The 27,160-nt window shown below is 32.7% G+C and overlaps 2 protein-coding genes across 2 annotated transcripts in view; both read left to right on the forward strand.

Annotated features, from left to right (window-relative positions):
- Positions 1 to 27,160, forward strand: part of LOC147815897 (blastula protease 10-like) — a 33,618-nt gene that overhangs the window by 2,068 nt on the left and 4,390 nt on the right. The window contains exons 2-6 of the mRNA XM_087157710.1: positions 22,843 to 22,969; positions 23,619 to 23,688; positions 24,417 to 24,611; positions 25,238 to 25,370; positions 26,892 to 27,035. Of these exons, the coding sequence (XP_087013836.1) occupies positions 22,843 to 22,969; positions 23,619 to 23,688; positions 24,417 to 24,611; positions 25,238 to 25,370; positions 26,892 to 27,035 (669 nt within the window). The remainder of the gene's footprint in view (positions 1 to 22,842; positions 22,970 to 23,618; positions 23,689 to 24,416; positions 24,612 to 25,237; positions 25,371 to 26,891; positions 27,036 to 27,160) is intronic.
- Positions 3,945 to 6,204, forward strand: LOC147815898 (uncharacterized). The gene has a single exon (XM_087157709.1). The coding sequence runs from the start codon at positions 4,056 to 4,058 to the stop codon at positions 6,135 to 6,137; it is 2,082 nt and encodes a 693-aa protein (XP_087013835.1). The 5' UTR covers positions 3,945 to 4,055; the 3' UTR covers positions 6,138 to 6,204.

Raw genomic sequence — 27,160 nt, forward strand, 5'->3', positions numbered from 1 at the left:
ACGAGTGCCATTTATGGCACGCGACACAATATTTTGGGCACGCTACCGATCATGAAGTTCCGATATGAAGCATAATAACAATTAAATTAAAATTCACAAAAGACTGAACAATTAAGGCAAAACTATTTGTCGGCACGTCTATGACAACATAAATTTTTTTTTTAGAAAATATGGCACGTTGGTGCATAAAGGTTCGCCACCCCTGCCATAGTCGATAATAAACTCCCCACACTGATGACCTTCAGACGCGTCATAAACTCGGCGACAACGATAGATTGTCCCGATTAAGCAGTTGACCTGCACACAAAACAGCTGTCAAAAATTCGGTGTAGTAAGTGAGTTTCTCCCAGCTAACTAATGAAAATGAAAAAAATAATAATAATAATTTGCGAAATGATATAAATTAAAAAATTGATTAATAAATAAAACAGCATTAATCGATTAGTGGTATTCATTCATCCATTTCTATCACAGATAAAAATTCTGGAAGGGGAGTAATGTGACGTAACTACCACTAATAATATTAAATATCAATTCAGTAGTATGTAAGACTTGTTAACTTGATTCCATATTAAGGTACTGTTTGATAGACGAAGGTTAATATAGTTGATTCAAACATACCCCACTAAACTTTAACATTACATTAATTTCAGCATCTTGAAATCGATGTTGTTATATGTACTTAAAATTCAGCTACTTTTAAAACCCCTTAATAGTTTTCTATATTATCAATTCACAAGAAAGGTATATGTTACCTTTTTATATAATTTCATCAAATGAGTAAATTTCAAATAGTTAAACTAATGTCATAAAAAATTTCTTCAGAAATTTTATTAGGAATAACTTTCCTAGACAAACTTGACTTATTTCAGGGTTCAAGATAAGCAAGTGATGAGGTTACAAAGATTTTAGTTGCTTTTAATACATGAGATAAATACGATTCTTGTTAACTTACTTGAGAACCTGATAAATAACCCTCGTAAAACCACCTTTGACACCTAGATAGGTGTTCAACATACTAGAGTGATTAATTTGATATATTTTACTGTACTGTACTATGTATGATAAAAAGTAAAAACAAAGCAGCTTGGAACACAGTGTTTGTACAAACACATTTTTTTTTTAGACGTTTGGACATATTTTTCTTTCAAAATCTCCTAGAGAAAAAGCAAAATCATGTTTAAAAAAATGTACATATATGCTTCGTATTTAAAGTCAAGTACAAAGTGTTTTAGGCAAAAATAAAGATATTAATTTTGTTTCATTTATATTCTAATCATGTTGCGAGAATCATGTTTATATTCTTATCATAACCTTTTATGCAGCACCTTCTGTGATGAAATACATCACTGAATGTTGTATTATTTGTATTCTATTTGTATTCCATTCGTCATCAATATTGTCGTATATTAGCAATAGCTTACTAGCAAGTGACGTAATGTGGGTATCTCGATCCTTATTGGGTGCTTAAACGTGGCATTTCTGATAGCAACTGTTCTTTCTATTTTATTTCGAGTAAGCCAAGCCTGTCAATTATCAACTCTTTTAAGTGACGCATTTTAAATTTTTTGCACTACATATTTACACAGGGACTTAACAAAAAGACAGGCACGAAGCATAAACAAAGTAATTATGCAAGGAAGTTTGCCAGGTACTCAAAACAAAAATATATAGAATAAAATACATAAACAAACAATAAGTTAAGTAAAAAAATAGACGAGAAAGAATTATATTTCAACTAATTTGATGAGCGATACAACTCTGTATTTAATTAATTTAACGATAATTAACATTCTAGCTTATGTCTAGAGCTCATCTTTAATGCGCAGTTTTGTTAAGAAAGCTTAGCTGACGTCATAGCTCACATGTGTGGGTAGACTTTAGGAAGTCTTCTTCTTCCTAAAATGCAAGAACCCAATTGTAACACTGATAAACATTTGTAATTATTTATACAGACAGAAGTTTAAAAATTACACCAAACCAAGGAATATTGTACCAAATTAAAATAATTAGATTTTATATAGTATAAAATAGAAGTATTATTAGAATTTGCGATACAAGGCTTCTGACTATTGTAAAGATATATTTAATAATCACCATGTTCCTGTCGGTTATGATAATAATCATGAATATGCTGAAAAGGAATGATCATTTGCAGCATTTATTTTATTTTTAACACCATTTCTAAATTATGCTCATGAAGAAGTATGTATGATTGTATTTTGATCAAGTACTCATTGGTAAAACTTAAACTAAATGTATTTTTTTTATTAATTTAAAAGGCTCCGTGGTTGTTTCTCTTTCATCATTGTTTTGTTTTTGTTTTTTGCCTTAAAAGTCGATAAAAAAGATAATTTTGTTTATAAACTATACAATTGTTATAATTTTATGCAAACTCAATTTATTACTATGTTAATTACAACGAAATGAATGGATACCTAGATTTAAAAAATAATCAACTGCACTTGAGAAAAAAATTATACACTAAGAATACAGAATGAGTTGCATGATAAGAAGTAATAAATAAGAAGTAATTATGCTTGATAAAAATATATAACATGTTCACATAATAATATGTAACAATTACTTTAAATCACATAACAAATCAAATAGGAAACTGTTTTTTTTTTCTTCTCTTGAGCCTTTTATATAGCCTAAAAAGTTCAATACAAATGCTAAAATTTATGCCTGGCAACATCTAATCAACTAAACTTTTATTATTTATTTTCTTATTAGAGTTTACATCAAGAAAAGAAAGCTTATAAAATTTAGATCTCAAGGGGAAACTTTTTTTTCTAAAACAATAGTCATTACTTTAAGCAAGGAAAAATTAAAAAAAAAAGCTAAAAACAGCATTTAAAATTGGAAATACTTTCGAACAAATAGAAATTCAGAAAAAAAAAATTGCCTTAAATTCGTACAGGAAAATGGATTTTTCTGCAAATGCATTTCTGCAAAATTGCAGAGAGTCCCACGTGGTATTTTCTACTACAATTTTAACAGTTGAAATTCTTGAACTATTTAACGAATGTTAAATCTTTATTTATTCTCTTGTGCATTTTTCTTTAAATTTTGTAAATTCAAGTTTCGAAGTGCGTGTTTTTGCAGAATGAAATAGAATGTAACTTATTGCAAAAAGACTGAAACATTAGAGAGAGAAAAATACAATTACAAAAACTTTCAAATGAATTAGAATTTCGAAAAAAATTACTTAAATTCAGCACGTCAAATTTTGCAGTTACATTCCCTTTTGTTTCAGAGTAACCAGCATTCCAGCGAAAATTCTATTGTTTTTATTTCATTGTACTCTTTGTACATTTTTTTCATACCTTTGTAACTTCAAGTTTCGAAGTCTTATAATTTTGTTCAGCAAAGCAATTGCTGTTGTGGTTTATTCCTCAATGTCCAGTTGCAAGCTAGACCATTTCCAAGAGGTCATGAATACTTATCATATTCTAGATAACGGGCTTAACTGCGTCTGTTTTGTGCGATGTAGCCCAGGTTGGTCTAGTTACTCGTTCTCTGTTTCACTCTCGGCTACTGCGATTTTTCTAATTTTGTTTTTCACTTTTATTTTCTCTTAAGATACTTTCCTGTATTTTTCAGGTTATTTTTGTTTTCCTTATTCACGTCTGCCGAATCTTGAGAATGGGCCCCTATTTTAGAGCGCATGGAATATTTGCTTCAAACAAAGAATGGCAATAAAACTTGACAGTTTTCGAGAGCTTAAAAATAAACACCTATTCTCCAGACTTCGTGACGTGGACAACAGTAGCACAGTATATTAAAGTAAAATACTAATCACGGTATTAAAAAAAGTTACGCGTAAGAAAACGGTTATAGCTTTTAGGTTGCAAAAAATATTATAAGATTAGTAAAAACTATTTAAAAAATCAATGCAATAAATTTTTTTTACTGCTTATCTTAAAAATCAATTTTTTTAAGGATGTGTTAAACAATTAGGCCTACAATTGAAATTTTAAAAGTTGAAGTAGACAGTCACTCTCGGAATTAAAGTTAAGTAGTTATAAGGTCAACTATTTCGAAAAAATTGCATGGGACTTTTAATAGTTATGGGGCCTAATAGTACTATATTTGAATATAAAAATAATGTAAGGCATGTAATAACATCTTCTTTCTTGTCTTCGTTCTCAAACTATAGCAGAGATACGGCTGAGTTGGAGAGAAGAATATTAAACAAATTGTTCGATAGCTCTTTGCCCTCATCGCTGAAGACCGAAATCTCATACGTTATTCGACCCATTAAGTGGCAGTGGTTGAAAGCGCTTCGTAGTTTCTGTAGATGGACAGGATATCAAAGAAAACTTTGTGAGTATTGCATGAAGCGTGGTACAATTTATTGGACAGTTGAGGGGACAGTAGACATAGTGAAATCCCTTACGGAACTATTCGATAATGGAAGCTTAGAAAGCTTAGATATTTGCGATTTGTATGAGATAGCCTGCTCTCACTGTTTAGGGGAATATGCTTCAATTTTGTGGGAGAAAATTCCAGAACAATTTAGAAACAGCTTTAGAATGCACAGTGATGATTTGATAACATATTGGACATGTGTCCTCGAGAATAATTTAGGGAGTTTTCTAACTAGACTCAAAGATTACGAAAACATATACGATGATAAGTTTAGTATTGATGTAAATATGATTGCTTGCTCTATACGAATTGGTAACAAAGTTGCCCTAAAGTATTTTTGGAAGAAATTGTCGGAACAGGAGAAAAACGATCATTTGAGTAAGTGGCTTTTGCAAGCTACTCGATTTATTGATTTTCTAGATCATTCCCCATATCAGGATTCTTCAGAAGCTTTAGATGTTTTATGTTTTTTATTATCTTATGTCCATCGTATAACTCAAATGAACGAATTTTTTCGGAATCATTCTCGCGTATTAGTGTTTTTGTTCGAAAGTTGGCCATATCAAAGAATATTCTTGTCCACTATTTTTGAACTATTGGATAATCTTCAAGAAGACATTTATTCATCTATAATGCTGAATATTAGTTTTAAGATGAGTAAAATGGGAAATGAAGTAATGATTCTGAAAGAAATATGGAGTGCCAGTCCATTAAGACTAAGACAATCATTTCTAAAAAATAAATTTTTTTGCGTTGAAGTGTTGTTGCAGTTGCTGGAATTAGAAAATCTGAACATGGCTGTTAGGATGATAAACGATGCTTCCAAAGAAGAGATTAAAGCATTTATTTGCTTTATGTTTGGTCGGCCTGAATTCAATCGTGCTATTTATTCAAGCAATCTAAGCAATCTAAATTCGCTTCACGTGTTATTATCAAAATCTACCTTGCCAGCAGAATGTTATCCCCATAAAACCAGTCTTATAGAGCAAATAGAGCGAGATAGGCTGATATTATCGTGGCTTATTAGATTTAGTGATTGGCATATTTGTATTGAGTGGATATGTGATGGTAACATCCAAGCAGCTGAGTCCTTCTTGAGATGGGTATATCAATCTGTGCGAGTTGAAACCTTTAAGAAAACAATATCATCTCCACATGTTATCTATTTGACATTAATATTTTTGTCCAATTATGAGCATGTGGACCAGTTTCTGAATTGGTATTTCCAGACGGGAGAGGAAATTCAACAATTTAAAGCAGACTTTTTGCGAGAATTGGATAATTATTTTTTCAAGCGATTCATAGACATGCCGTTCATTGTATCAAAAAGAGAAGGCGATGTGTTACAAAAATTTATAAACTACAACTTGTCTTCTCTTGAAAACGTTGCAGAATTTCGACTTATTTGTCGTAGTTGTATAGAGTATGCACTGAGTAAAAGTTTTCTAGAAAGTGCCACCTTACTTTTGAATGCATCTTTTGATAATATCAATGAAGTGAAGCAATACAAAAATGAACTTATACTGTCTGAGAAAGGAATTAAAAAGGATCTAATCTTAAAGCAATCACTAACTGATGCTGAGTGGAATAACGAGAAAGAAATCGTAATGTGGTCCTCACCCCTGTCCCTAAATACAGTCGCAGAATTAAAGTCACGAATTCTGGAGCAGAAGACTAGTCACTCTTTCAAAGATGAATTGAATCTACAGATTTCAGCTCTGTTGGATTTACTGGAGAATGTTGTTGAGAAGGACAGCAGATGATAGCTGAACATATTTTTGCGATCAAAAAAGAATGCAAATAAAATCATATTCTCTGTCAGAAGACAAATCATATTCACTACGCAATCACTGTCAAACGATTAATTGTCTTATAATAAATATGTAACTCCATTTTTTAGTGCTAGTTGTTTAATGGCAATTAAACAATATCCGCTATACATTATTTGCCACAACTTCAATAACTAATTTATTTGCCACAACTTTATTTTTTTATTTTCGTTATACCTGAAGGAAAATCAGCAAAATTACGTGATTTATTTTTCCTCACTATTCCCAAAAAATAGTCTCTAGGAAGATATATATACAGTCCCTGGCTAATTATTAGACGCACTAAAAGATTCTATATATATATATATATATATATATAGGCTACGCTCTTTAATACAATGCTCCTCTCCGTAATACAACAAACTTACAATTATAACGACCGATACATGAAGTCGCATTTTCTCTTTGAAATACAAGTAACATTATTTCTGCGAGAATGAGACTATGAGTAACAAAAGCGTGGAGGAAACAGGAAATAGTCAAACTACTATTACTTTTGACTTTACCACTCAATAAACGTGAAACAACATGAGTTCAATAGGAATAAAGAAATAGTTTCGTACTTAAAGCACATTTTGAGAGCAATGTTTTTATTTTCTGACGAAATCTATTTACCTAAAACCTAGGGTAATGAAATTTCGTATCTCTCCTTTGAATAAACGTGAATCGTATTCTTAAAAAGATTTAATGTTTTTTCCTGTTCCTATCGATAACTTGATTTCTTCATCAACATTGGGTCCCGCAATGGACTGATCCTAAAGGCATGGTTCACAGCAGAACAGTCAAGCATCACTGGCCACGGTCAGTCAGCGGGATCGTGACTACTTTGATCGGTCTGTGTAGGGACTGAGGGTGCACGGTATCAGTCATCGTAAAACTGCTCTACCTCAAATTCTCGACTTTTCAAGCAGGTCTTTTCAAGCTACCATAGCAGCTCTCAAGCAAAGCCTTCCCTTTGGCACAGTATCAAAATTGTGATGGCATATCTTCGGATCATCCTCAGGGATGTTTCCCAAATCGTCACCAATAGCCCATTGTGCAGTTCAAACGCATCAACATTGCTAATTTCGCTTTCTAAATCACTTAACTTAATACTAATCCTTTGTAATTCTTTGACCCAAGGGCCGTATGAAGCCTGCTCAATATCAGAACAAATTTGTTTTAGACATAAAGTTTCAAATTTACATCCATAGCTTTTATAAACATCACTTAATTCTACTGCACATTGTGCATATTTTTTCCCCTTTCGATTCAGTCAAAAAGTGGTTGCTTAATCTCAATTTGTCTTAATGATAAATAATTCCTAAATCATGCAAATTTTCACTAATATTAAAGCTCATGCTTCCAGTATTAATAGTAAATCTAATTAACATTTCTTTCTTATCATTATGTATTCTAACAATCAAAGTATGAATCATTATATACGAGAGTTGTACTTAATTATTTAACGTACATGTTGGCGCATGCGCGCCATTCCCTAGTGGAAGGAGATTAAATCATCACTTCTCCTATGAGACTCGATAAACATTAGATGTGGATAAATATCTCTTAAACCCTTTCGAAATCCACAATATCTCCAGCTGTTGTTGTTGTTTATATTTAATGTTGTTGTCATTAATAAAAAAACAAAAAGTGCAGCTGGTGGTCCGTCGTTATTTACTAAAATATCAAGCGTGTTGGTTTTAGGCCGACATTGTCTGGCACGTCGAGCACACGGAGCGCTCGAATCAAACTACAACTATGGATACAATAGCGAAACTAAATAAAGCAAAAACTTCCTTGAAAGGAAATATTACTCGAATACAAACCTTTGTCGATAGTATATCTGAAGATATTCCTATTAATACCATACTTGAAGTGAAATTGAAAAAAGTCGAACAATTACAAACTAAGCTTGATGAATTGAGAGTGCATTCTTTCGGTGTTGAAAAAATAACTGATCAAGAATTAGAGGAATTCGAAAAAGAAATCGAACAATGCGAATCTCGTCTAGAAGATTTGGAGGTAAGCCTCAAACTTATAATTGATTCTAAAAAAGAAACTTTATCAACTGTAAACGATGTTAAACAAAGTAATCAAACTGAAAATATAACTAACACAAAAATTCCACCTATTATACTTCCAACATTCCGGGGAAGATATGAACACTATAGTACCTTTAAAAATCAGTTTGATGACTTGATCACCTCTAATGATCGACTCACTCAGTCGCAAAATCTTTATTATTTAAACTCATGTCTCTCAAATGAAGTAAAAGAATTTGCTTCCACATTTGACACATTTTCTTCATTATATGAAGCACTCGATTCACGTTACGATAATAAAAGATTAATCGTTGATGATTCCATCCTAAATTTTAAAAATATAGAACGTGAAAATGCAACAGAAATTCGTGCAATGATAGATTGCATTCAAAAGAATTTACGAGCTTTAAAAGTGTTAAAATATGAGCGAAACGATTTATTTGACATTTTTCTTCAAAACATAATGCTTAACAAATTAGATAAAGAAACTCGAAAGAACTTCGAATTAATACAAAAAACAAAAGAAGTTCCGTCATACGAACAATTCATTACATTTTTAGAACAACGCGAAGCTGTTCTCTTATCGGTAAATCGAAATTGTTATTCAGAAACGAAAACAATTAAGAAAACAACTAATTTCTCATTTAAAAACAAAACTGTTTTGATGAATGAAAATATAGAGAATAAAAACTGTGTAATTTGTTTGAAAGAATCACATCCTATATTTCGCTGTGATAAATTTTTGAAATTAACACCGCATAAAAGATTTGAACTTGTTAAATATCATAAACTATGTGAAATTTGTTTGAAAAAAAATCATAAAAAGTGGGAATGTAAATCGTCTTTTGTATGTAATTGTGGTCAACGCCATTCGAATACATTATGTTTCAGACGAGCTATCGCTGAGAACAGAAAACAGCTGGCGTCAGAAAATCAAATCGAAGGATCAGAAATAAAAAATGAAAATAAAAGTTCTCTTCATAATGCGGTTTTAAGTAATACTTCTAATGAAAATAAAAAGAATGTTTTATTATCTACTGGAAATATTCTATTGCAAAAAAGGGATGGGTCATTAATTAAATGTAGAGTTATTTTCGATTCGGCATCAAATGTTAATATATTGAGTAAGAAAACGAGTGAAATTCTTGGGATTAAATTAGAAAGAATCCAAACATTCGTGGCTGGACTTAATACGACTAAACAAAATCTGAAAGGAAAATTGAGTACTATCATTTCAAATAAAAGTGGTAGTTTTAAAGAACCGATTGAATTCCACAGAAGAACAGATAAAATTACGGGTCTAACTCCAAGTGTCAGCTTAGATATATCGTAAACGAAAATACCCGAGTTTTTCGAATTAGCGGATCCTTCATTTTTTGAAGCGAAAGAAGTTCACGCTTTATTAAATGCTGATGTTTTCTTTAGAATAATTAAGGATAACGTTTATAAAGTAAATGAAGATTTGTTGTTAAGAGAAACGGAATTCGAATGGATCGCGAGTGGTCGACTCGATGAGATAAAAATTAATAATGAAAATGCGTGTCTTCTTCTCAAAAACGATGATTCTATAGACGATATCTTAAAACGCTTTTTTGAACTTGAATCTCTCGGCATAAAAGAAGACCCTTGTCTTCGAGAAGAAGATCAAGCCATGAACATTTTTGAACAAACTGTACAATATAAAGATGGTCGATATATAGTTGAACTACCATTCCGTAAACACTGGAAAGAATTATCCAATAACGTTTGCGTTGCAAAACAACGATTTCTTAATTTATGGAGAAGATTGCGATTCGATAATGAACTATATTCTCAGTACCAAAATATCATTCGGGACTATTTGGATCAAGGAATAATCGAAGAAGTAGAGAGTTCTGAATCAAACATTGATAGACCCTTTTTCTATTTACCACATCAGGCCATAAAAAAAGAAGGTCGCGTTACAACTTCAACTCGAATAGTGTTTGACGCAGCATCTCACCAGGTAGACGAACTTTTATTGAATGACTGTTTATGGCCAGGTCCAAACCTTTACCCTAACCTTTTCGATATACTTATTAATTTTAGACTAAGCCGAGTGGCAATTTCATCAGATATTCGTCAGGCTTTTTTACAAATTTGCATTGCGGATAAGCACAAGGATACAGTACGATTTCTGTGGACAGACAGTGATCCTCGTTTAGACTCAAAACCAAAACTTCGAATTTATCGTTTCAAGAGATTACTCTTTGGACTTAACACTAGCCCTTTCCAACTAGCAGCCACCATCAAACATCACATTGAAAAATACAGAGAGGAATATCCCACGACTGTACATCATCTAGATTCTTACATGTACGTAGACGATTAGATAACAGGTCAAGATACCCGAGAAGAGGCACTTATAATATCCCGAAGTGCGAAGAAAATCATGAAAGAAGCTGGAAGGGAGATGAGAAAATGGATTAGCAATGACTCCGCCTTGATGAGTCAGTGGTCAGAAGAAGCCTTTGATACTTATCCAGTCGATATTCCTATAAACTTAGGAACTAATAATGCTAAGGTATTAGGCATGACCTGGCAAACTGAAGATGATTGCTTGATATTAGACACAAAAGGTATTTTAGAATTCGTTTCAAACTGCCGAAATACCAAAAGATTTCTTCTGCAGACCATCGGAAAGATTTTTGATCCAATGGGATTGCTTACTCCCTTCACAATACGGATGAAATGCCTCATTCAAAAACTTTGGGAAAAGAAAGTTTCGTGGGATGAGAATCTCCCTCCCAGCATTATGGAAAGTTGGAAAAATTGGTGTAAAGAGTTACCTCTCCTGGGAAAACTTAAAATTCCAAGACTTGTGCTAGATTCTAACAGTAATAGTGACATCGTAGAAATGCATGTTTTCTGAGATTCCTCGAAACTTGCATACGGAGCTACCATTTATGTGAAACTTAAAATACAAGACAAAGTGTATGTAAATTTCGTTACTTCGAAAAGCAGAGTTGCACCACTAAAAGGAGTTACTTTGCCTCGACTTGAGCTTCTAGGAGCCTCAGCTGCACGTCTGAGTTCCAAAGTACTGAAAATCATCAATCAGAAAAGATAGTGCACAGTGTTCTATTGGACCGATTCAAAAGTGGTTGGATTAGAGGATCTCAGAAAAAAATGGAAACAATTCGTCGCTAATCGTGTTCGAGAAATCACTAAGCTGACTGATCCTAATACTTGTTTTTATGTAACACTTGTATTTCTATTAGAATTTCATGTAAAAAATTTGAAATGTATCTCAAAGATTTTGATTGAGTAGTAGTTATGTTAAAGTTATAATACTCAATAATGTTAAAGTTTTTGTAAAATTATATGTTAAATGTATAACTGCAAAAAAAATTGTCAAGTTCTTGCATGTGAACAGTGCAAGGCTGGGCGGTGTGTTGGCGCATGCGCGCCATTCCCTAGTGGAAGGAGATTAAATCATCACTTCTCCTATGAGACTCGATAAACATTAGATGTGGATAAATATCTCTTAAACCCTTTCGAAATCCACAATATCTCCAGCTGTTGTTGTTGTTTATATTTATTTTATTTTATAACCGTCGTTGAACAGCCGACCCAATTTCATGGGTTTACGAATACTAACGTTCAACTCCGTAGCCTTGTATTTTTGAACCAATCCAGAAGACAAGGAAACTCCTGGATCAGTACCCCCAGAGGTATTGATTTGTTGTGGGAACATGGAGGACTTTGAGACTCGACAGATTTAACGTGCATCAGTCACCATTTACTACACGGGGAGTCTTCGGCCGGCGAGGATCGAACCCACGACCTCTTGGATCTCCGCCCAGCGCCCTACCGACCAGGCTATCCCGGCCCCTGTTGTTTATATTTAATGTTGTTGTCATTAATAAAAAAAACAAAAAGTGCAGCTAGTGGTCCGTCGTTATTTACTAAAATATCAAGCGTGTTGGTTTTAGGCCGATAGTACATATTTTATTTCTGTGGTTTTCCTCCTTCAAAACATTACGATTTTGTTTTTAGTATAATCGGGACTAAAATGAGCTAAATGTCTATTATTACAAATTACACATCTTACATGTTTCGACTTGCATTTGTTAGCTCTATGACCTTTTTTCGAGCAAACAAAATATACATTTCTCTTTTTGATTATTTCTCAGTTTCTAAAATCATTGTTAATTCTCAACAATTCTCTAGTGTGTATTCTATACCACAAAAACACAAACAATTGTATCAGATTTCTTCAGCTAAGTTAAATCACTATTTTTACTGGAAGTAAGACAGTCCCCGGCCATATTATTACACACACTATAAGATTCTATGTAAAATTATAATAATCAGGTAATACTAAGCAACCGCATTATTTTTACTCTGATGAAACCGGTTTCCATTTGTTTATATTTCTGTATCAATTGGTTAACATTGTAATGCAATACGTTAAAAATAAATACAAATAGGAAGAATCTTCCGAATAAAAACCCATTACATGTATGTTTAAATATAAAAGTATAGCATATAAACTCTTGCAAATCATGTAACTAAACACGATACGGACGAATAGGAAATTTTGATGACGAACAACGAAAAAGGTTGTTCTTAAAGTGTATTCTTTTTAAGAAGGTATGCGCCTTCTATCGGCAACGATTCTTACTAAAAACCTCTCCGTTTTATTGTCATTCATTCGCAATTTTAGTTCATGGTTACGTTGGAACGTTGGAAATGTAGAAAATCTCAGTATTCGGCGCGAAGCGCCGCTAACTGATTCGTCTAAATTGTAGAGTCCTAAGTTGAATGGGCATAGATTTCAAGTTGAAATATATGTGATGAAAAAATTTACAGTGAATCACTGTAAGTCCTGGGGGTGGAGTCCTGGGAGGATGCAGAACACAATCAATTCTGCGGCTCTGGAAGTAGGGAACGGAGCAGCTTAACAAGCTCTTCGTTTTGTAGTAGTTCTTTCATCTCTTTGAAGAGGAGCAGGAATCTGCTGGCAGCATCTTTTGTTGTCTTGGGTTGGGCTCTTCTTCTATGTGTGGGTTTTCTGGGTCTTGCACCGCAGTCCGAAAAACAGGCCGGGTGCTCACCATCGCAGTTAATGCCTTTGGCGGGAGTGGATATGGGTTTCGTACAAAGGTACGTAAGATGAGCTTCTGCGCATTCCATGCAGGCTGGTTCGGTGACTTGGCAGTTGCGCTGGGTGTGGCCATATTTCTGACACCTGAAGCATTGTGTCTGGAATCGTCCTCCTCTGAATCTTTCTACTATAACATCTCTCTCCAAAATGGAGCTAATGTTGTAGATTTTTCTACTGGTGGGCGTGTCCATCTGTATGATGAGGAAGAGTGGGAGGGGCCTAAGCTCCTGCCCACTCCTTTTACTAAGCTGAATAATCTTTTCTGGATGAATTCCAAATTCGATGAGATATTTTTCAAGGGCTGAAATATCCGTATCTGCTAGCAGTCCTCTGATGAGGGTTTTCAGTTTTGGTTTTGGAGCTATGTCCAGGGTTGGGCTGGGGTCCTCCGAATCGGCAGTTTCCATACTCTCAGTCGGTATTGTATCAGCTGGGATAGCGGGAGCTGGGACTTGAGTGGGCTCGCTAACTGCAGTAATGTCAGGGAGCGTCGCCTGGTTGACACTCGTTTTCGCCTTTTTCCTCTTCTTTTTGTTTCTTTTCTCAGGGGGATCTGGAATTTCCGTAGTGTCCATTTCAATCGTTGGAGTAGGCACTGGGTCTTTGGTTGCGTCCTTTTCATCAGTCTTTTGGGCGTTGGGCACTGGATTGGCAATTGCAGTTTCATTCTTTCGATCTTTCTCTTCCTTCTGCTTCTTTTCCATGGCGTTGATCATACCTATGGCTCCTGCGTCGAGGTAGACATATATAGGATTTGTGCGCCAGTCTAGTCCCCTTCGGAGTCTACAGTATGGATGATACCAACTTTCTAGTTCTTCCAGGGTAAACTGAAGGTAGTAATCTATCACTTCATCCTTTTCCATACTCGTACTCGGGAGAAATTATTTTAGGGGAATCCCACTTTTCTCAAGAAATTCCTCTGTTGAAGCTTGGTCAACGTTGTTCAGTAATCTGTTTCGGCTGGTGGCCGGGTAGACTTTTCCGCCTCGTCCTGTTCTATGATACGGCATTGCTGCGCAGAGATAACACGTCTTCTGGAGGTCATGGTCTGGTCGTTCATGGTTACTGTGCAACATAGAAATTTATGGGGAAGCGTCGTGGCGAAACGGGGTGCATTCCTCCCCTCCCCTATGTTGATCAAGGAAAGTATATGTATGTCATGATTAAAAAACATCGAATAGAAAATCAAACAAACTTAACTGCTAACTTTAACTGAGAAAGAAATATTTTTATTTTAGTTGTTGTTCTTCAAGTGAAATTTATGTGTTGAATATCACTGCTGCTGTTTTGTTTGTTCAACTTTTCATAACACTATGTTATGTTGTGCAAAAACTATAACACTTAACAACTTAAAATTATGAGGGGAGTAGAAAAATGTACATAGTTCGATGAAATAAAAAAGATTTCATTATTATTTCCAAAATGTAGGTAAAAAATATCATTTGGGCAAATCTACAGTCCACTGAAATGCAACTACGAGATTGAAATTTGGCGAGCTGAAAGGGCCATTTCTGTTAATAAATTTTAAGCGAGGGTTTTTTCTTCTTTTTTTTCGAAATTCTAATCAGTTCGAAAATTATTGTTGTTGTTGTTAATTTACGTCGCACTAGAGCTGCACAATGGGCTATTGGCGACGGTCTGGGAAACATCCCGGAGGATGATCCGAAGACATGCCATCACAATTTTGATCCTCTGTGGAGGGGATGGCACCCCCGCTTCGGTAGCCCGACGACCTGCGCGCGAAGTCGAGCACTTTACGGTAGCACAGTTTAACGAGGACCAATACCGCATGTCACATTTACACTTAATGTAATGTGACAATTTAATTTCGAATTTTACTTAAGCCTTTAATTTTTTCTTTAAACGCTATTCCTTTTTTTTTCCAATTTAGCAATCTTTTCTAACTTTTTTGTTGACCTTTCTCATGGTCATTGCGGCCATCGCACTTACTGTGGGGAAAGTCCACCAACCCCTCTATTCACGCCTTTCTTCTTCTTCTTTTAATTTTAGGGGGGCTAACTAACCAATCTCTTTCCTTTAAATTTCAAACTCTCCGCCTCTTTAATTTTAATTGGTCGCAGTTTTTCTGGTCTACCCCAGTTAAGGAATTTTTAAGTCTTTTTAAAATTACATTCTCTTTTTCTCGAACATTCGGACAGGTTACCCTTTTTTAAATTCTCCGCGATGCGGACTTCGGTTCGTATCGAGGGATTTCTTTTTACATTTTTTCTTAACCTTTATTTTAAATTAAATCCGTAACTGTAATAAATTTCTGTAAAATTTAAAATCAACAATTTATACCTTTAATTTTCTTTAACATTAAAAGCCCTCTCAAATTTAAGCTTTCTTCTCATATTTATTTTAACGGTTAAATTACTCGTTCTTTTATAACTTTTGCATGACGCCTTTGGTTTCTTTAAATTCTCTTGTCACCCATTTCCTTTTAAAAGATATATTTTTCTGTGCCACAAAATGTGTTGCAATCATATTGTTTGTTTGTTACGAAAGGTAGTTTTACAAAAATAAATGTTTAGTTGAACAGAAAGTTTTGTGATTGTTTTTTTAGCTTTACCTTTATAACTATTAGTTATCACCTTTTTCCTTCTGTATGTGGTGAGTACTTTTTTTATTGTTATGGGCATGCATAAGTGTGAATTTATTAGTTTTTCTTATTGGAAACATCAGCTTACTGTTTGAATCATATATATTTTTTGGATATAGCATGACTTTACCTTATTTATCTTTAATATTTAATTTATTTTAGTTTCGCCCTTTTTCCAAATTTGGTGATACCAAATCATCCAATTTGTTCAAACCTCACACTTTGTGACCCTTTGAACCTATTGGGTTATTGTTATCCCACATTAGCACTGTACTACCACTTTCCTTAACGATCACATTCCCCTTAATTTAATTTAATTACCTTTTATACATTTCAGCCTTAATTTAATTATTATATCAATCATCTAACTATTTTTAATCATGACTATATCCAATTATTAGTACATATACCAAATATTTCAATATATTAATTATAATACATAAATAACCTTTTACTTTATACGCACCAACCCAAAATAATAATAATTTTATTTAACTCTTACACCGCACACCCTCGGCCCCTACGCAGACTGATCCAAGTGGTCACCCACCCGCACACTGACCGCAGCCAGTGATGCTTGACTTCGGTGATCTGCTGGGAACCGTGTCTTATCGATCAGTCCACTGCGGGACTCGAAAGTTACTGCAATCTGAAGAGCTTTATTTGCGATTTTTTTTAAAAACTTTTTTTTATTTTTTTTTTAACATTAATAACTATTTATCTATCGTTGTGGTTATTTATTTCTCTAGAGATATTCATTTTGTAAGCTCGTGATTGAATTGATGAGAAGTAGCTACAAAAGAGAGAGAGAGAGCGCGATTGGATGTATCCAGATTTAAATATTCAACATTTATAAAAAAAAAAATTTTAAACTATACACAAGAGAGATAAAGATAGTTTCTTATTCGAAATTCTATTATGATTAAAGGTGATCGTTTTATATCAATAAATAGATTTCACATACAGTTATGTTACCTCCTAAAGGCCTGGTTTCTTAGGACAGGACGCTGTCAGCTGGAAATCAGCGCTAACCTCTGATTGGCCCATTTGTGAGTTTGATAGTCTACGTCATCGAACACTCATCTTGAACTGCAATTGCCGTCCAACTCAACTGCAGTTGGATTACAACGTGACGTTAACCACAGAAGCAATGGCGGACAACATCCAACAGCACATTGAAATCAGCCAAGATTTTGATTTTGACATTAAACATAGCTTCTTCATTAAACATAGCACTCTTCATTTAACTCAGCTATAATGTGTTTTTTCTTGGACAAAGTCATTATTTGTTCTCTAAAATACTGGTCGGCAATAACAAAATCAATACAAATTCAAAATAAATATTTGTTTACGTTATTAACGCATGCGCAATGAGAGATAATGTCTGCGTTGAACCGACTGCTCACGCTGAGCTAACAAAAAAGTATTTTTTAGGCGTCAGCTCTTCGTCAACTTTCCGCTGACTCCCAGATAAGGCGCTAGTTCTAAGAAACCAGGCCTTGAGCTAACAAACCAGTATTTTGTTGGCGTAAGCGGGACGTTGACGTCCCGCTGACGCTCAGATAAGGCGCTTGTCCTAAGAAACCAGACCTTAAGTCTAATGTTAACATTATTTGAGCTTCACATCCAGGAAGCGATTTCGTTCACCAGCTAGTCAAAAATGGCTGGCTCTAAAAAAGAAAAAAATCAAAGGTTACTTATAGCTTTTTCACCGCTTATAGTTACTTATAGTTCTCACCAGGTTGGCACTTGACTCCGTTTCCTCGACAGCAGAGTTTATTTCAGCTGTGGTGTAAGAGGAGAAACATCTCCGCCTTTAAAATTGAGACAACCCTTAATGCACACCAAAATTTTTATTTTAAATTTATAATTCAGAAACGAATGATTGTTGTTCTTGAAGTTCATTTACGTCTTACTAGAGCTGCACAATGGGCTAATGGCAACGGCTTTGGAAACATCTCTGAGGATGATCCGAAGACATGCCATCGCAATTTTGATCCTATGCAGGGGTGATGGCACCCCCACTTAGGTATCCCGACGACCTGCGCGCGAAGTCGAGCACTTTACAGTAGAACAGCTCAACGAGGACCGATCCTTGTACTCTCGGTCTCTACTCAGACTGATCAAAGTGGACACCCACCCGCACACTGACCGCAGCCAGTGTTGCTTGACTTCGGTGATCTGCAGGGAACCGTGTCTTAAGGGCGCTTTTTCATTACACGACACGATACCGAAAAATCGGACGACAAATGTGTGAACGACAATGTCGTTGCCGGATGGTTCAAGCAATTGTTTTTTCACCTGTCCGATATCGTTCGTCCGAGAAGTAGAAATTCTTGTTCATTCAATGTTTTGAATTTGAGTGAGCAGTTGTTTGTGTTCTGCTGTTTGTGTTCTTAGCAGTTGTTGTGTGAGCAGTTGTTTGTGTTCTTAAATCCTAATATTGTTAATATTTACGCAATTATCGAGCAAACTTGCATCAACCTTGAAAACGTGATAAGCTGGATGATAATTTCGTTCAAGTTGAGCAATATTGTAGTTCAATCAAGTTCAATCAGACTTAATTTGAAGGACAATAAGATTCAACTTGGCACCATGTCAAGATTATAGAAATTCAGACGATAATATGGATTAGTGCTTTAAATCTTTCCTAACGTAATTCCTAACAGAAAAGTAAATGTCTCTAACTCTCGCACACCTGCTCGCGCACATTAACAAATACATGATAGTTGAGTAACACCTAAGGTAACTTTTTTGTTCCCTTCTGGTTCAATATTAAATCCTAACTAGGAGGCTCCACCCCCTGCTCGCTAACGCTCGCCAACCCCCGAGAATTGCTACGCAATCCTATGTGGCTCACGCCGTGAACCATGGCTCGCTGCGCTCGCTCGCCAATGAACGCAATGTTCTAGCACAAAGACATAGCATATTATCATCAAAGACATAGTATTTTATCATCAAAGACATAGTATTGTACTTATGTAGAAGAATTCTATCAATGTTCTTATTGGCTTTTAAAAAAGTATAATAGCTATTTAGATTGTACATAGTGAAAAAATCAAAACATTAGCTAAATGAGAAACATATTAGCAAAATAAATTATCAAATATTGCAGTTACTCACCTAAATTCAACTAAATGTGTATAATAAATTAGTTAATGATAGAAACTCTGAAAGTTTTAGAAAAAAAATTTATTATTTAAAAATTTAAACTTTAAACCCTAACTTTTCCTTGTGAGATAATAACCCTAAAAAAGTCTTTCATTTTCAAGAACACAAAAATTTGTTTTATCGCCAAATGAAATATTTTTTGGTGATCAGCATTATTGAAATCAATTTCTATATTAATTATCATTTGTGATAAAGTATATAACATTTTAGAACAAAATAAGGATGTTTTACATACAATAAATTAAAATGCATGGCTGTTAGCATTACCCGAGAAATACCACGTGGAGGTCGCCATGCTGCATTTCTAATCGGGGAGTTTTGATTTTGGCAGTTCCCCTTGCCTACTGCCAATAGAAGTTTCAATTAATTTTTTTCCAAAAAACATTTTTTTCTGCAAAGCTCTAAGAAATTAACACTAAGCATTTAGAATTTCTTTGAAAATACAATTATAGATTTGGCATTTTGGAGCAATTACTGAATGGCTGTCAAATGACTAAACTCTTGACAGGCCAACATAAAGTTGTCCATGACTAAAAACTTGTTTAGTCAATACTAAACTGATTTTCTCAAAAGTCTGGCCTTGTGACTTATTCATAGTCATGGAGAAGGCCAGCCTAATTAATTCCTAATTGAGTTTAAATTAAACATTATCATGTTTTTAGGGCATGAATCTGAATTGAACAACCTGATAATGTTCACTCTGGTTATTGTTTCCGTTTTTAAAAGCGCTATATGTTGAGCCACGTCATGTGACATTTGCCATGTGACATTTTTAGCAGCAATCATTGGTCGATTTTCTAGCGTTGCCCTTCGGGGAGTTGTAATGAGGCTTTTTTTTGGTGCCGTGTAAGCGAAATATATATATAGATATTGTTACCATTTACGCAATTATCGAGCAAACTTGCATCAACCTTGAAAACGTGATAAGTTGGATGACATTTTCGTTCAAGTTGAGCAATATTGTGGTTCAATCAAGTTCAATCAGACCTTATTTGAAAGACAATAAGGTTCAACTTGGCACCATGTCAAGATTATAGAAATTCAGACGATAATATGGATTAGTGCTTTAAATCTTTCCTAACGTAATTCCTAACAAAGAAGTAAATGTCATCTAAACGGCTCGAAGAAGAACAAATAAATTTCAGATTGTAGTTTAACAAGTAAGGTACATTAAAATAAAGAGTATGCCTATTGAACCCCAAATATAAAGAGTATTATGAATAAATTAAAGAACCTAGAATATAAACCAAAGATAAAATTCTTAATGGAACCATTAAGATATTTCAATGGTTTATGTTGGCTTCTTCATAGCCCAACAGTATTTGATTGTAAACATCATCCAACAATTTCTATCAATTACAATGGATTTTGATAGGCCAACAAACTTCCATCATTTCATGTTCGAAAATGATGGTCAACCAACATGTTATGTTAGAAATTCTTTGATACTTAAAAGGATTTTATCTTGCTCCTTAAAAGGATGGCATAAAAACCATACATTCGGTTAAATTTGCATTACAGTTTCATAATTTTTTACGAAATGTAAGGTAGTAAGAGCTGTAATTTTGAAAACCGGAATATCATATATACGAAAAAATTACCGATTTAAATACTGTACATTTTTATTTCATTCACCAGAATTACAATTTTTTTTAACCAGAAGCGTCATTACCAAAAAGTTCGCTAATTTTACTGGAATTTTTCCTCCGTGTACACTCTCAATAAACTCAGTTAAACCTTGAAATATAATGTGGTACAGATATTCTATAATTTTCATTGGATATTAAATTGAATCAAGTTTCCATTAAGTTCTACCTTCTCATTCATAATAATATAATTTCCATGAACTAATCTTTGAAAGTAACTTGTAAAAAATTCACTAAACCTTTACGATCATAGTATTACACTATTCAAACTTACCAAATTACCTACTATACCAGGGATGGCGAACCAATGGCACGCGTGCCATTTATGGCACGCTACACAATATTTTGGGCACCCCACCGATCACAATTGTTGTTACACTATGAATTGTTATTACACAAATGTTATTACGCTATGAAGCATATGTAACAATTAAATTAAAATTCACAAAAAACAAACAAAAGAATAAACAATTATTAATAAAAAAATTACAAATTAATGCTAAAAAAACAATTAATAACAGTAAAAAACAAGCTGACAATAAATAACTAGCAAAAAAATCAACAGTCCTGCTTAAACTAACATCTTACAACCTAATATAACTTATTGGTCATTTAATCTGCTACAACAGAAGTCATACTGATGTTACTTTAAGTTGAATTGCGTGTATAACTGAGACATTGCAAAATGTATATTTTTTTCAATGTAAATAAAGAGTTTTGAGTTGATAGTATTTAGTATTATTATTTTTATTGTATTTAGTATTATTATTATTTAGTATTATTATTTCAATTCGCTTAAAAAGTTGATATGGTAATCTAAGCAAAGAGTAAATTTAACATTAAAGGATCCAAACTTTGGACAGCTCTTCTAACCATAGCATTGTGGGACCATATTACCCAGATGTAAGCTACCCCCTATATTTTGAGAATCAGAAATCCGAATCCGTCTAAAAAACTTTTTATTTCTTTGTAGAAAGTACTTTTTTGTGTCTGATTTTTTAACTTCAAATATCGTCTGCCCTAATTAATTGCCATATTTCTGGTCAAACCCATAAGACATTGAGACTGAGTCCAACAACGTGAAGATCCGATTATTAGGATTAAAAGTTATTTAGGGTGTTCCGTTTTTTATTTAGCGCACTACAGTTGTTGCAGTGTGGTAGACAACAGTAAATCAAAATCTTTGTTTCACATAGTTTAAAAAATAAAATTGCTTTATAAGTGGAGTGGGCATTTTAACCGAAATCATAAGCAAATCATAAAAATCATGAAAAATCATGAAAAAATAAAAAGAAATAATAAATAAATTCCCAAAAATCTTTCAAAATACCTAACAATAAAAAAAATGTCTCCAAAACCTAAAAAAAATTTTTGAAAATGCCTTATGAGGGATATTAAAGTATATTAAAGTTTCGCAGATTTAATTTTTAAACTAAACTATGAGCTTTCATTGCGATTGTTTTCACTCAATTTTATTTTCAAAATACTGTTGGTAAAAATACTATACAATTAAAGAATAATGTACGTTTATAAAGTTATACGAAAGAGAGGCATTCTACAAATAGACTTTTTCAAACTTTCCGATCAGCAAAACTGCGAAACATGCATAATATGCTAGGTGTTTCGCAAAAACTGCTCTTAGTATATATTTTAAAATTTTTGTAAAAGTTTGAAACATGTGCATTAGAGGTGGCAAACCAATATTAAAGCAGAAAAGTAAAAACCTGTTTGATTGTCGGATAAAACTTGCGGTTATGACAATCATCTTACATCTTCTCTCTATTTCCTCCGGCAATCAAAGAGGTTTCGATGTTTTCAGTTCCGCCTTCATCACTATTGATTCATTAGATTTCAACTGAGTTTATCTTTCAATTTTATTATTAATTTTCCACCCCTAATATGCATACATTTTTGACTTGATGTTTTAAAAGGATTCGAAAAATGACACGTACTTGCAGAATACCCTGTATTATACGTATTACATAACTGTTCTCCTTATATATTTTCTGCCTATATATATATATATTACAACGCTAGTTATCTAACATACTTCTGATTGTATTTCCAGCTGTAAATAAAAGTACTGGGGATGTAATTCTATCTGCCATGTCAGAATGGGAAAAGAAAACTTGCATACACTTTGTTCGACGAACAAATGAAAAACAACATCTTCGTTTTCGAACAGATAGTGCTGGGTAAGTTTTTTCTAAAAAAAAATATTACTATCCTGTTAATTCATTCCAGTGATTTCTGGCAGCAGATAAAAAATAGGATTTGTCTGGCAAAAATCTGGAAAAATGCAGAATTTATAATCTAAAAACCTAATTTAATTTTTAAAATCTTATTTATTCTAATCTTATTATACTTATTTATATCAAAATCTTACTTATATTTCAGAAATGCTTTTTACCACTCAAAAACATTATCTAATTTTAGTACGTTATCAATGATCAATATAAAATGATCAAGTTTTTCCCTTATAGTTTTGTTTAAGCTCTAGTTTCATTTTCAATAACTAGATGGCAGCATGAAATTTTCTGTGACAAAAAAGTATGAAGAATTTTTGGAATGTTAATAAAATATTCCAGAACGTGAATGGAAAGACTTGATTGCAAAAAATGGATTGTTCTACAATTCAGAAATTTTCCTAGAATCAAGAGAATTTTTTAAATATTATTGTTCATTTCAAATATATTCCTTTTTAATTTTGAGATTATTTGTGACCTACAGATAGGGAGATAGAAGTGGGGAAAAAAGACGAAAAAATATACTTTTGTGTATTTGGTATTTCAAAATTTAATATTTAAGTGTAAAATATTTTACATATATGCCATTTATTTCTAGGTGTTACACATTTGTGGGTAAAAAATACATGGATGGTCAAGATGTCAATTTGGGACCCGGTTGCGAACATGTAAGTAAATACTATTCTTTTCAGTTATCACGGATAAGATTAAGTCATTTAATGTAAATGTTAGTTCTTGAGAAAAAATAAAATTTAAAAAAAAAACAGATAATCATTTGTTTTTACATACATCAGTATAAAATGTAAGTTTTTAAAAGTTTTTCTTAAATACATTTAGCATTTTTCATTAAAATCTTTTGTAATATTTTTTTTTCGTTGCTTGGAAACATTTTCCAATGTTATAATTAGGCAAATTTAATAAAAGAAGTTTTTAGTGACATTTTTGGCGAATTTAGTAATATTAGTTTAATAATAAATGGGAGGAAAATGTTTAAGAGCATCTTGTCTCATTAAAAACTGTATTAATTAATGACAATCTTTTTTAAAAACTATTTTCAATCCATACAACAGATAGTAACAGGTTTTTGAACACTATAACATTTTCCTTCTTCTCCTACCCTATTTTACTTAGTGAAAATAAATTTGTAGAAATTCCCGAATCACAAAATTATTTTTTGTCAGTGACTTTCACCAAATTATATGACGCATATCAATAAATTCATAACAATAAACCAATAAATCAATAATAATAAATCAATAAATCAATAATAATAAATCCCTAAATCAATAATAATAAATCAATCATAAATCACTAAATCAAAAATAATAAATCAATAAATTATTCAATAATTACGTTACATTCTTTTTAAAAATTCTTTTCACTTTGCTTATATTAGCTTCAAATAGCGATGCATGAAATTGGACATTCCTTGGGATTCTACCACGAGCATTCTAGAAAAGATCGCAGCACAGTGCTAAGGATATTATGGCAAAACATCGAAAATGGAATGGCAAGTCAGTTTAGACCAGGAAATGATGCACCTAGAGGTGTACCGTACGATGTCACATCTATCATGCACTACAACCCAATGGTAACATTTTTACAAATACGAACAAATAGCATATTGTTTTTAATTGCTATATTTTTAATTGTCTTTAGCATCATATTAAGCTAAAAAAAACTATTATAAATATCTTATTTATTTAATGTCAATTGCTTACATACACTGAAAAAATTCAGGTAATAAAAAAAATAGATGTGTATTGTTAAGAGATATGTATCTTCAACAAAAAATAGAAGACAGAGTATTCTAGTAATAAACGCCAATCTTTCCAGTAACTGAAGAATTTATTTCATAATTTTTTTGTTCGTTTAAGTAATGCTTTATCAAGAAATCTGGTTTTTAAAATTATAGCTCTAATAACCCAAACATTTAATTAAAAAAAATAATATTGAAAAATAAATAGTAAATTTGGAAGAGAGTATGATATTTTTATAAGAATTTTTTTCTACATGTCGCAATTATTCATTGCTCGTCCTTTTATTTTAATGGACAATAATCTTATTTTAATGGTCAATATCATGTTGCTTTAAAAATTTGTTCAAAATTATACATATAGAATGAGTAAAACATAATAAGTAAAATATAATAAAAATTATTTTTGTCTAGTGAATAAACAAAAAGTGTATTTCCCTTTATTTCCTTTATTCTGGCAGTCTTTCAGCAAGAAGTTATTTGAAAAAAATACAATGGTGACTTTGGAGCCAAAACTTCAAACTCTCATTGGTAGAAATCGAGGTATCACCTTTAGGGACGCAAAACTGGCGAATATGATCTATTCTTGTGATGGTAAATATCAAACTTACAGTTAAAAAAGAGTTAATTTTCTCTTCTATATAAATAATTCTAAAAAGAATTTCCTTATTATTATTAATGGTTTATTCCTTTCTCTGAATTTTATTGATAATTTTTTTATATAATTATGTTCCTTGAATTGTGAATTACACCATTAGTTTGATAGGAACGGAAAACACTGAAAAGTGTAATTTGTGTGAAGATTAAATTTTGTGCTGGACTATAACAAAGTATTTGTAATTGTACTTTTCAATATGTATTTTACAGGTTAGTCTATCGTTATGAAGCAGCTTTATAAAGAGTGATTGGTCAAAATGTGGAGTTGATAATTTTCAGCAATTTACTTTATATATTGTGCTCAATAACAGTTTTCCTGTCGTTAAACTTCTGAAGTTTGTTTCTCTTATTTTATCAACAAATTTGTTGATTGTTTGATTGTATTTATTGACTTAATCCTTTCATATATTGAAAAATAAATAAATGACACTAGATTAATTTTCTCAATTGTAATAACATTTAAAACCATTTGATTCTTAGCATTAAAATTCGTTTAGTATTAATGATTGATTCTATAAACTAATGTGTTGATTGATTGATAATAGTAACTTGATTTTTAGAGAGCGAAAAATGAATTGATAACATTATGTTAGTTTAAACGTACAAAAACATTGTTTTTCCAGAAAATATCTTATTTTCATTTTATCGAGTGGCTTGGTAATAGCAATGTGCAGATAAGTAATGTGCAGATCACCTATAAAATTTGAGAAATAAAACAATTTTTTTCGACACTTTAGTGGAGTACCCTAATTTAGTGGAATACCATAGAACAAAAGAGTAATAATTTTCTTTTGTTTTCTGTTGCATGAGATTATTTTAACAGATCTTAGGTACTTTCGTGTGGCTGATTTTAAATCTGCAATCGGCATCTCCTTCCAAGCTACAGTTCTTTAAATGACACTTTTTATCCATTTTTTGTCGAAATGTTCAAAATAAAAAACGTTATATGCAACAGGGGGTGACATAAATGTTGCAACAAACTCTTAGGGGAGTTGGAGCACTTCATCGGGACTTAAATTGCATAGGAACCGATTCCAGGAAATGTCGTCATACACCGCTAGGGGTGCTTGTCGCATCATGAATTTTTTCTTAGTGTACATCTGATCACGTCATAATAAAGAAGCGCATGCATCCGCGTACGATGTCATTTCCAAACATGGTTTTCTATACAATTTTAATCCTGATGATAGGCCCTAACTCTCCTAAAAGAGTGTCGTAACATTTGAATAACTCTGTTATATATAACGCTTTTAAAATTGTACGTTATGACAAAATATAGACTAAAAATGTCATTTTAAAAAAATCTGTAGCCTTAGGTGCAAAACAAATTTCAAATTTAAGAATTCCAACACTCGAATTAGGAAAGATCAAGTATTTGTATTGATGCAATCAGTAGAACAACTACTTTATTAACTTTGCTTATCAAAGAAAAATAAAATGTTTCATATTGCTTAACAGATGGTTGCCCAAATAAGAGAACACTGGTGTGTGAAAATGAAGGTTATTTGTCACCTTACCAAGAAGATTTGAAACCATGTCATTGTGTATGTCCTCCCAATACCAAAGGATCCAGATGTGAGACTTTAGTCGGTGACTATTACGGTAAATTTCTTAATTCATTTTATTATAAGTAACTAAAAACACTTGGTCCATCTGACTTCTTTTAATATTGAAGATTTCAAATCTATGTCTCCAGCAATGTCTTATGACAGTATGGATGAATTTTG

Source organism: Parasteatoda tepidariorum, chromosome 2 (assembly GCF_982258835.1).
Source record: "Parasteatoda tepidariorum strain Cologne lab strain chromosome 2, Ptep-v5.0, whole genome shotgun sequence".
Classification (NCBI taxonomy): Eukaryota; Metazoa; Arthropoda; class Arachnida; order Araneae; family Theridiidae; genus Parasteatoda; species Parasteatoda tepidariorum.

What these genes read in the sequence shown, in the direction of transcription:
- LOC147815898 (XM_087157709.1), top strand. Translation starts at nt 4,056, where the DNA reads ATGGGACTTTTAATAGTTATGGGGCCTAATAGTACTATATTTGAATAT.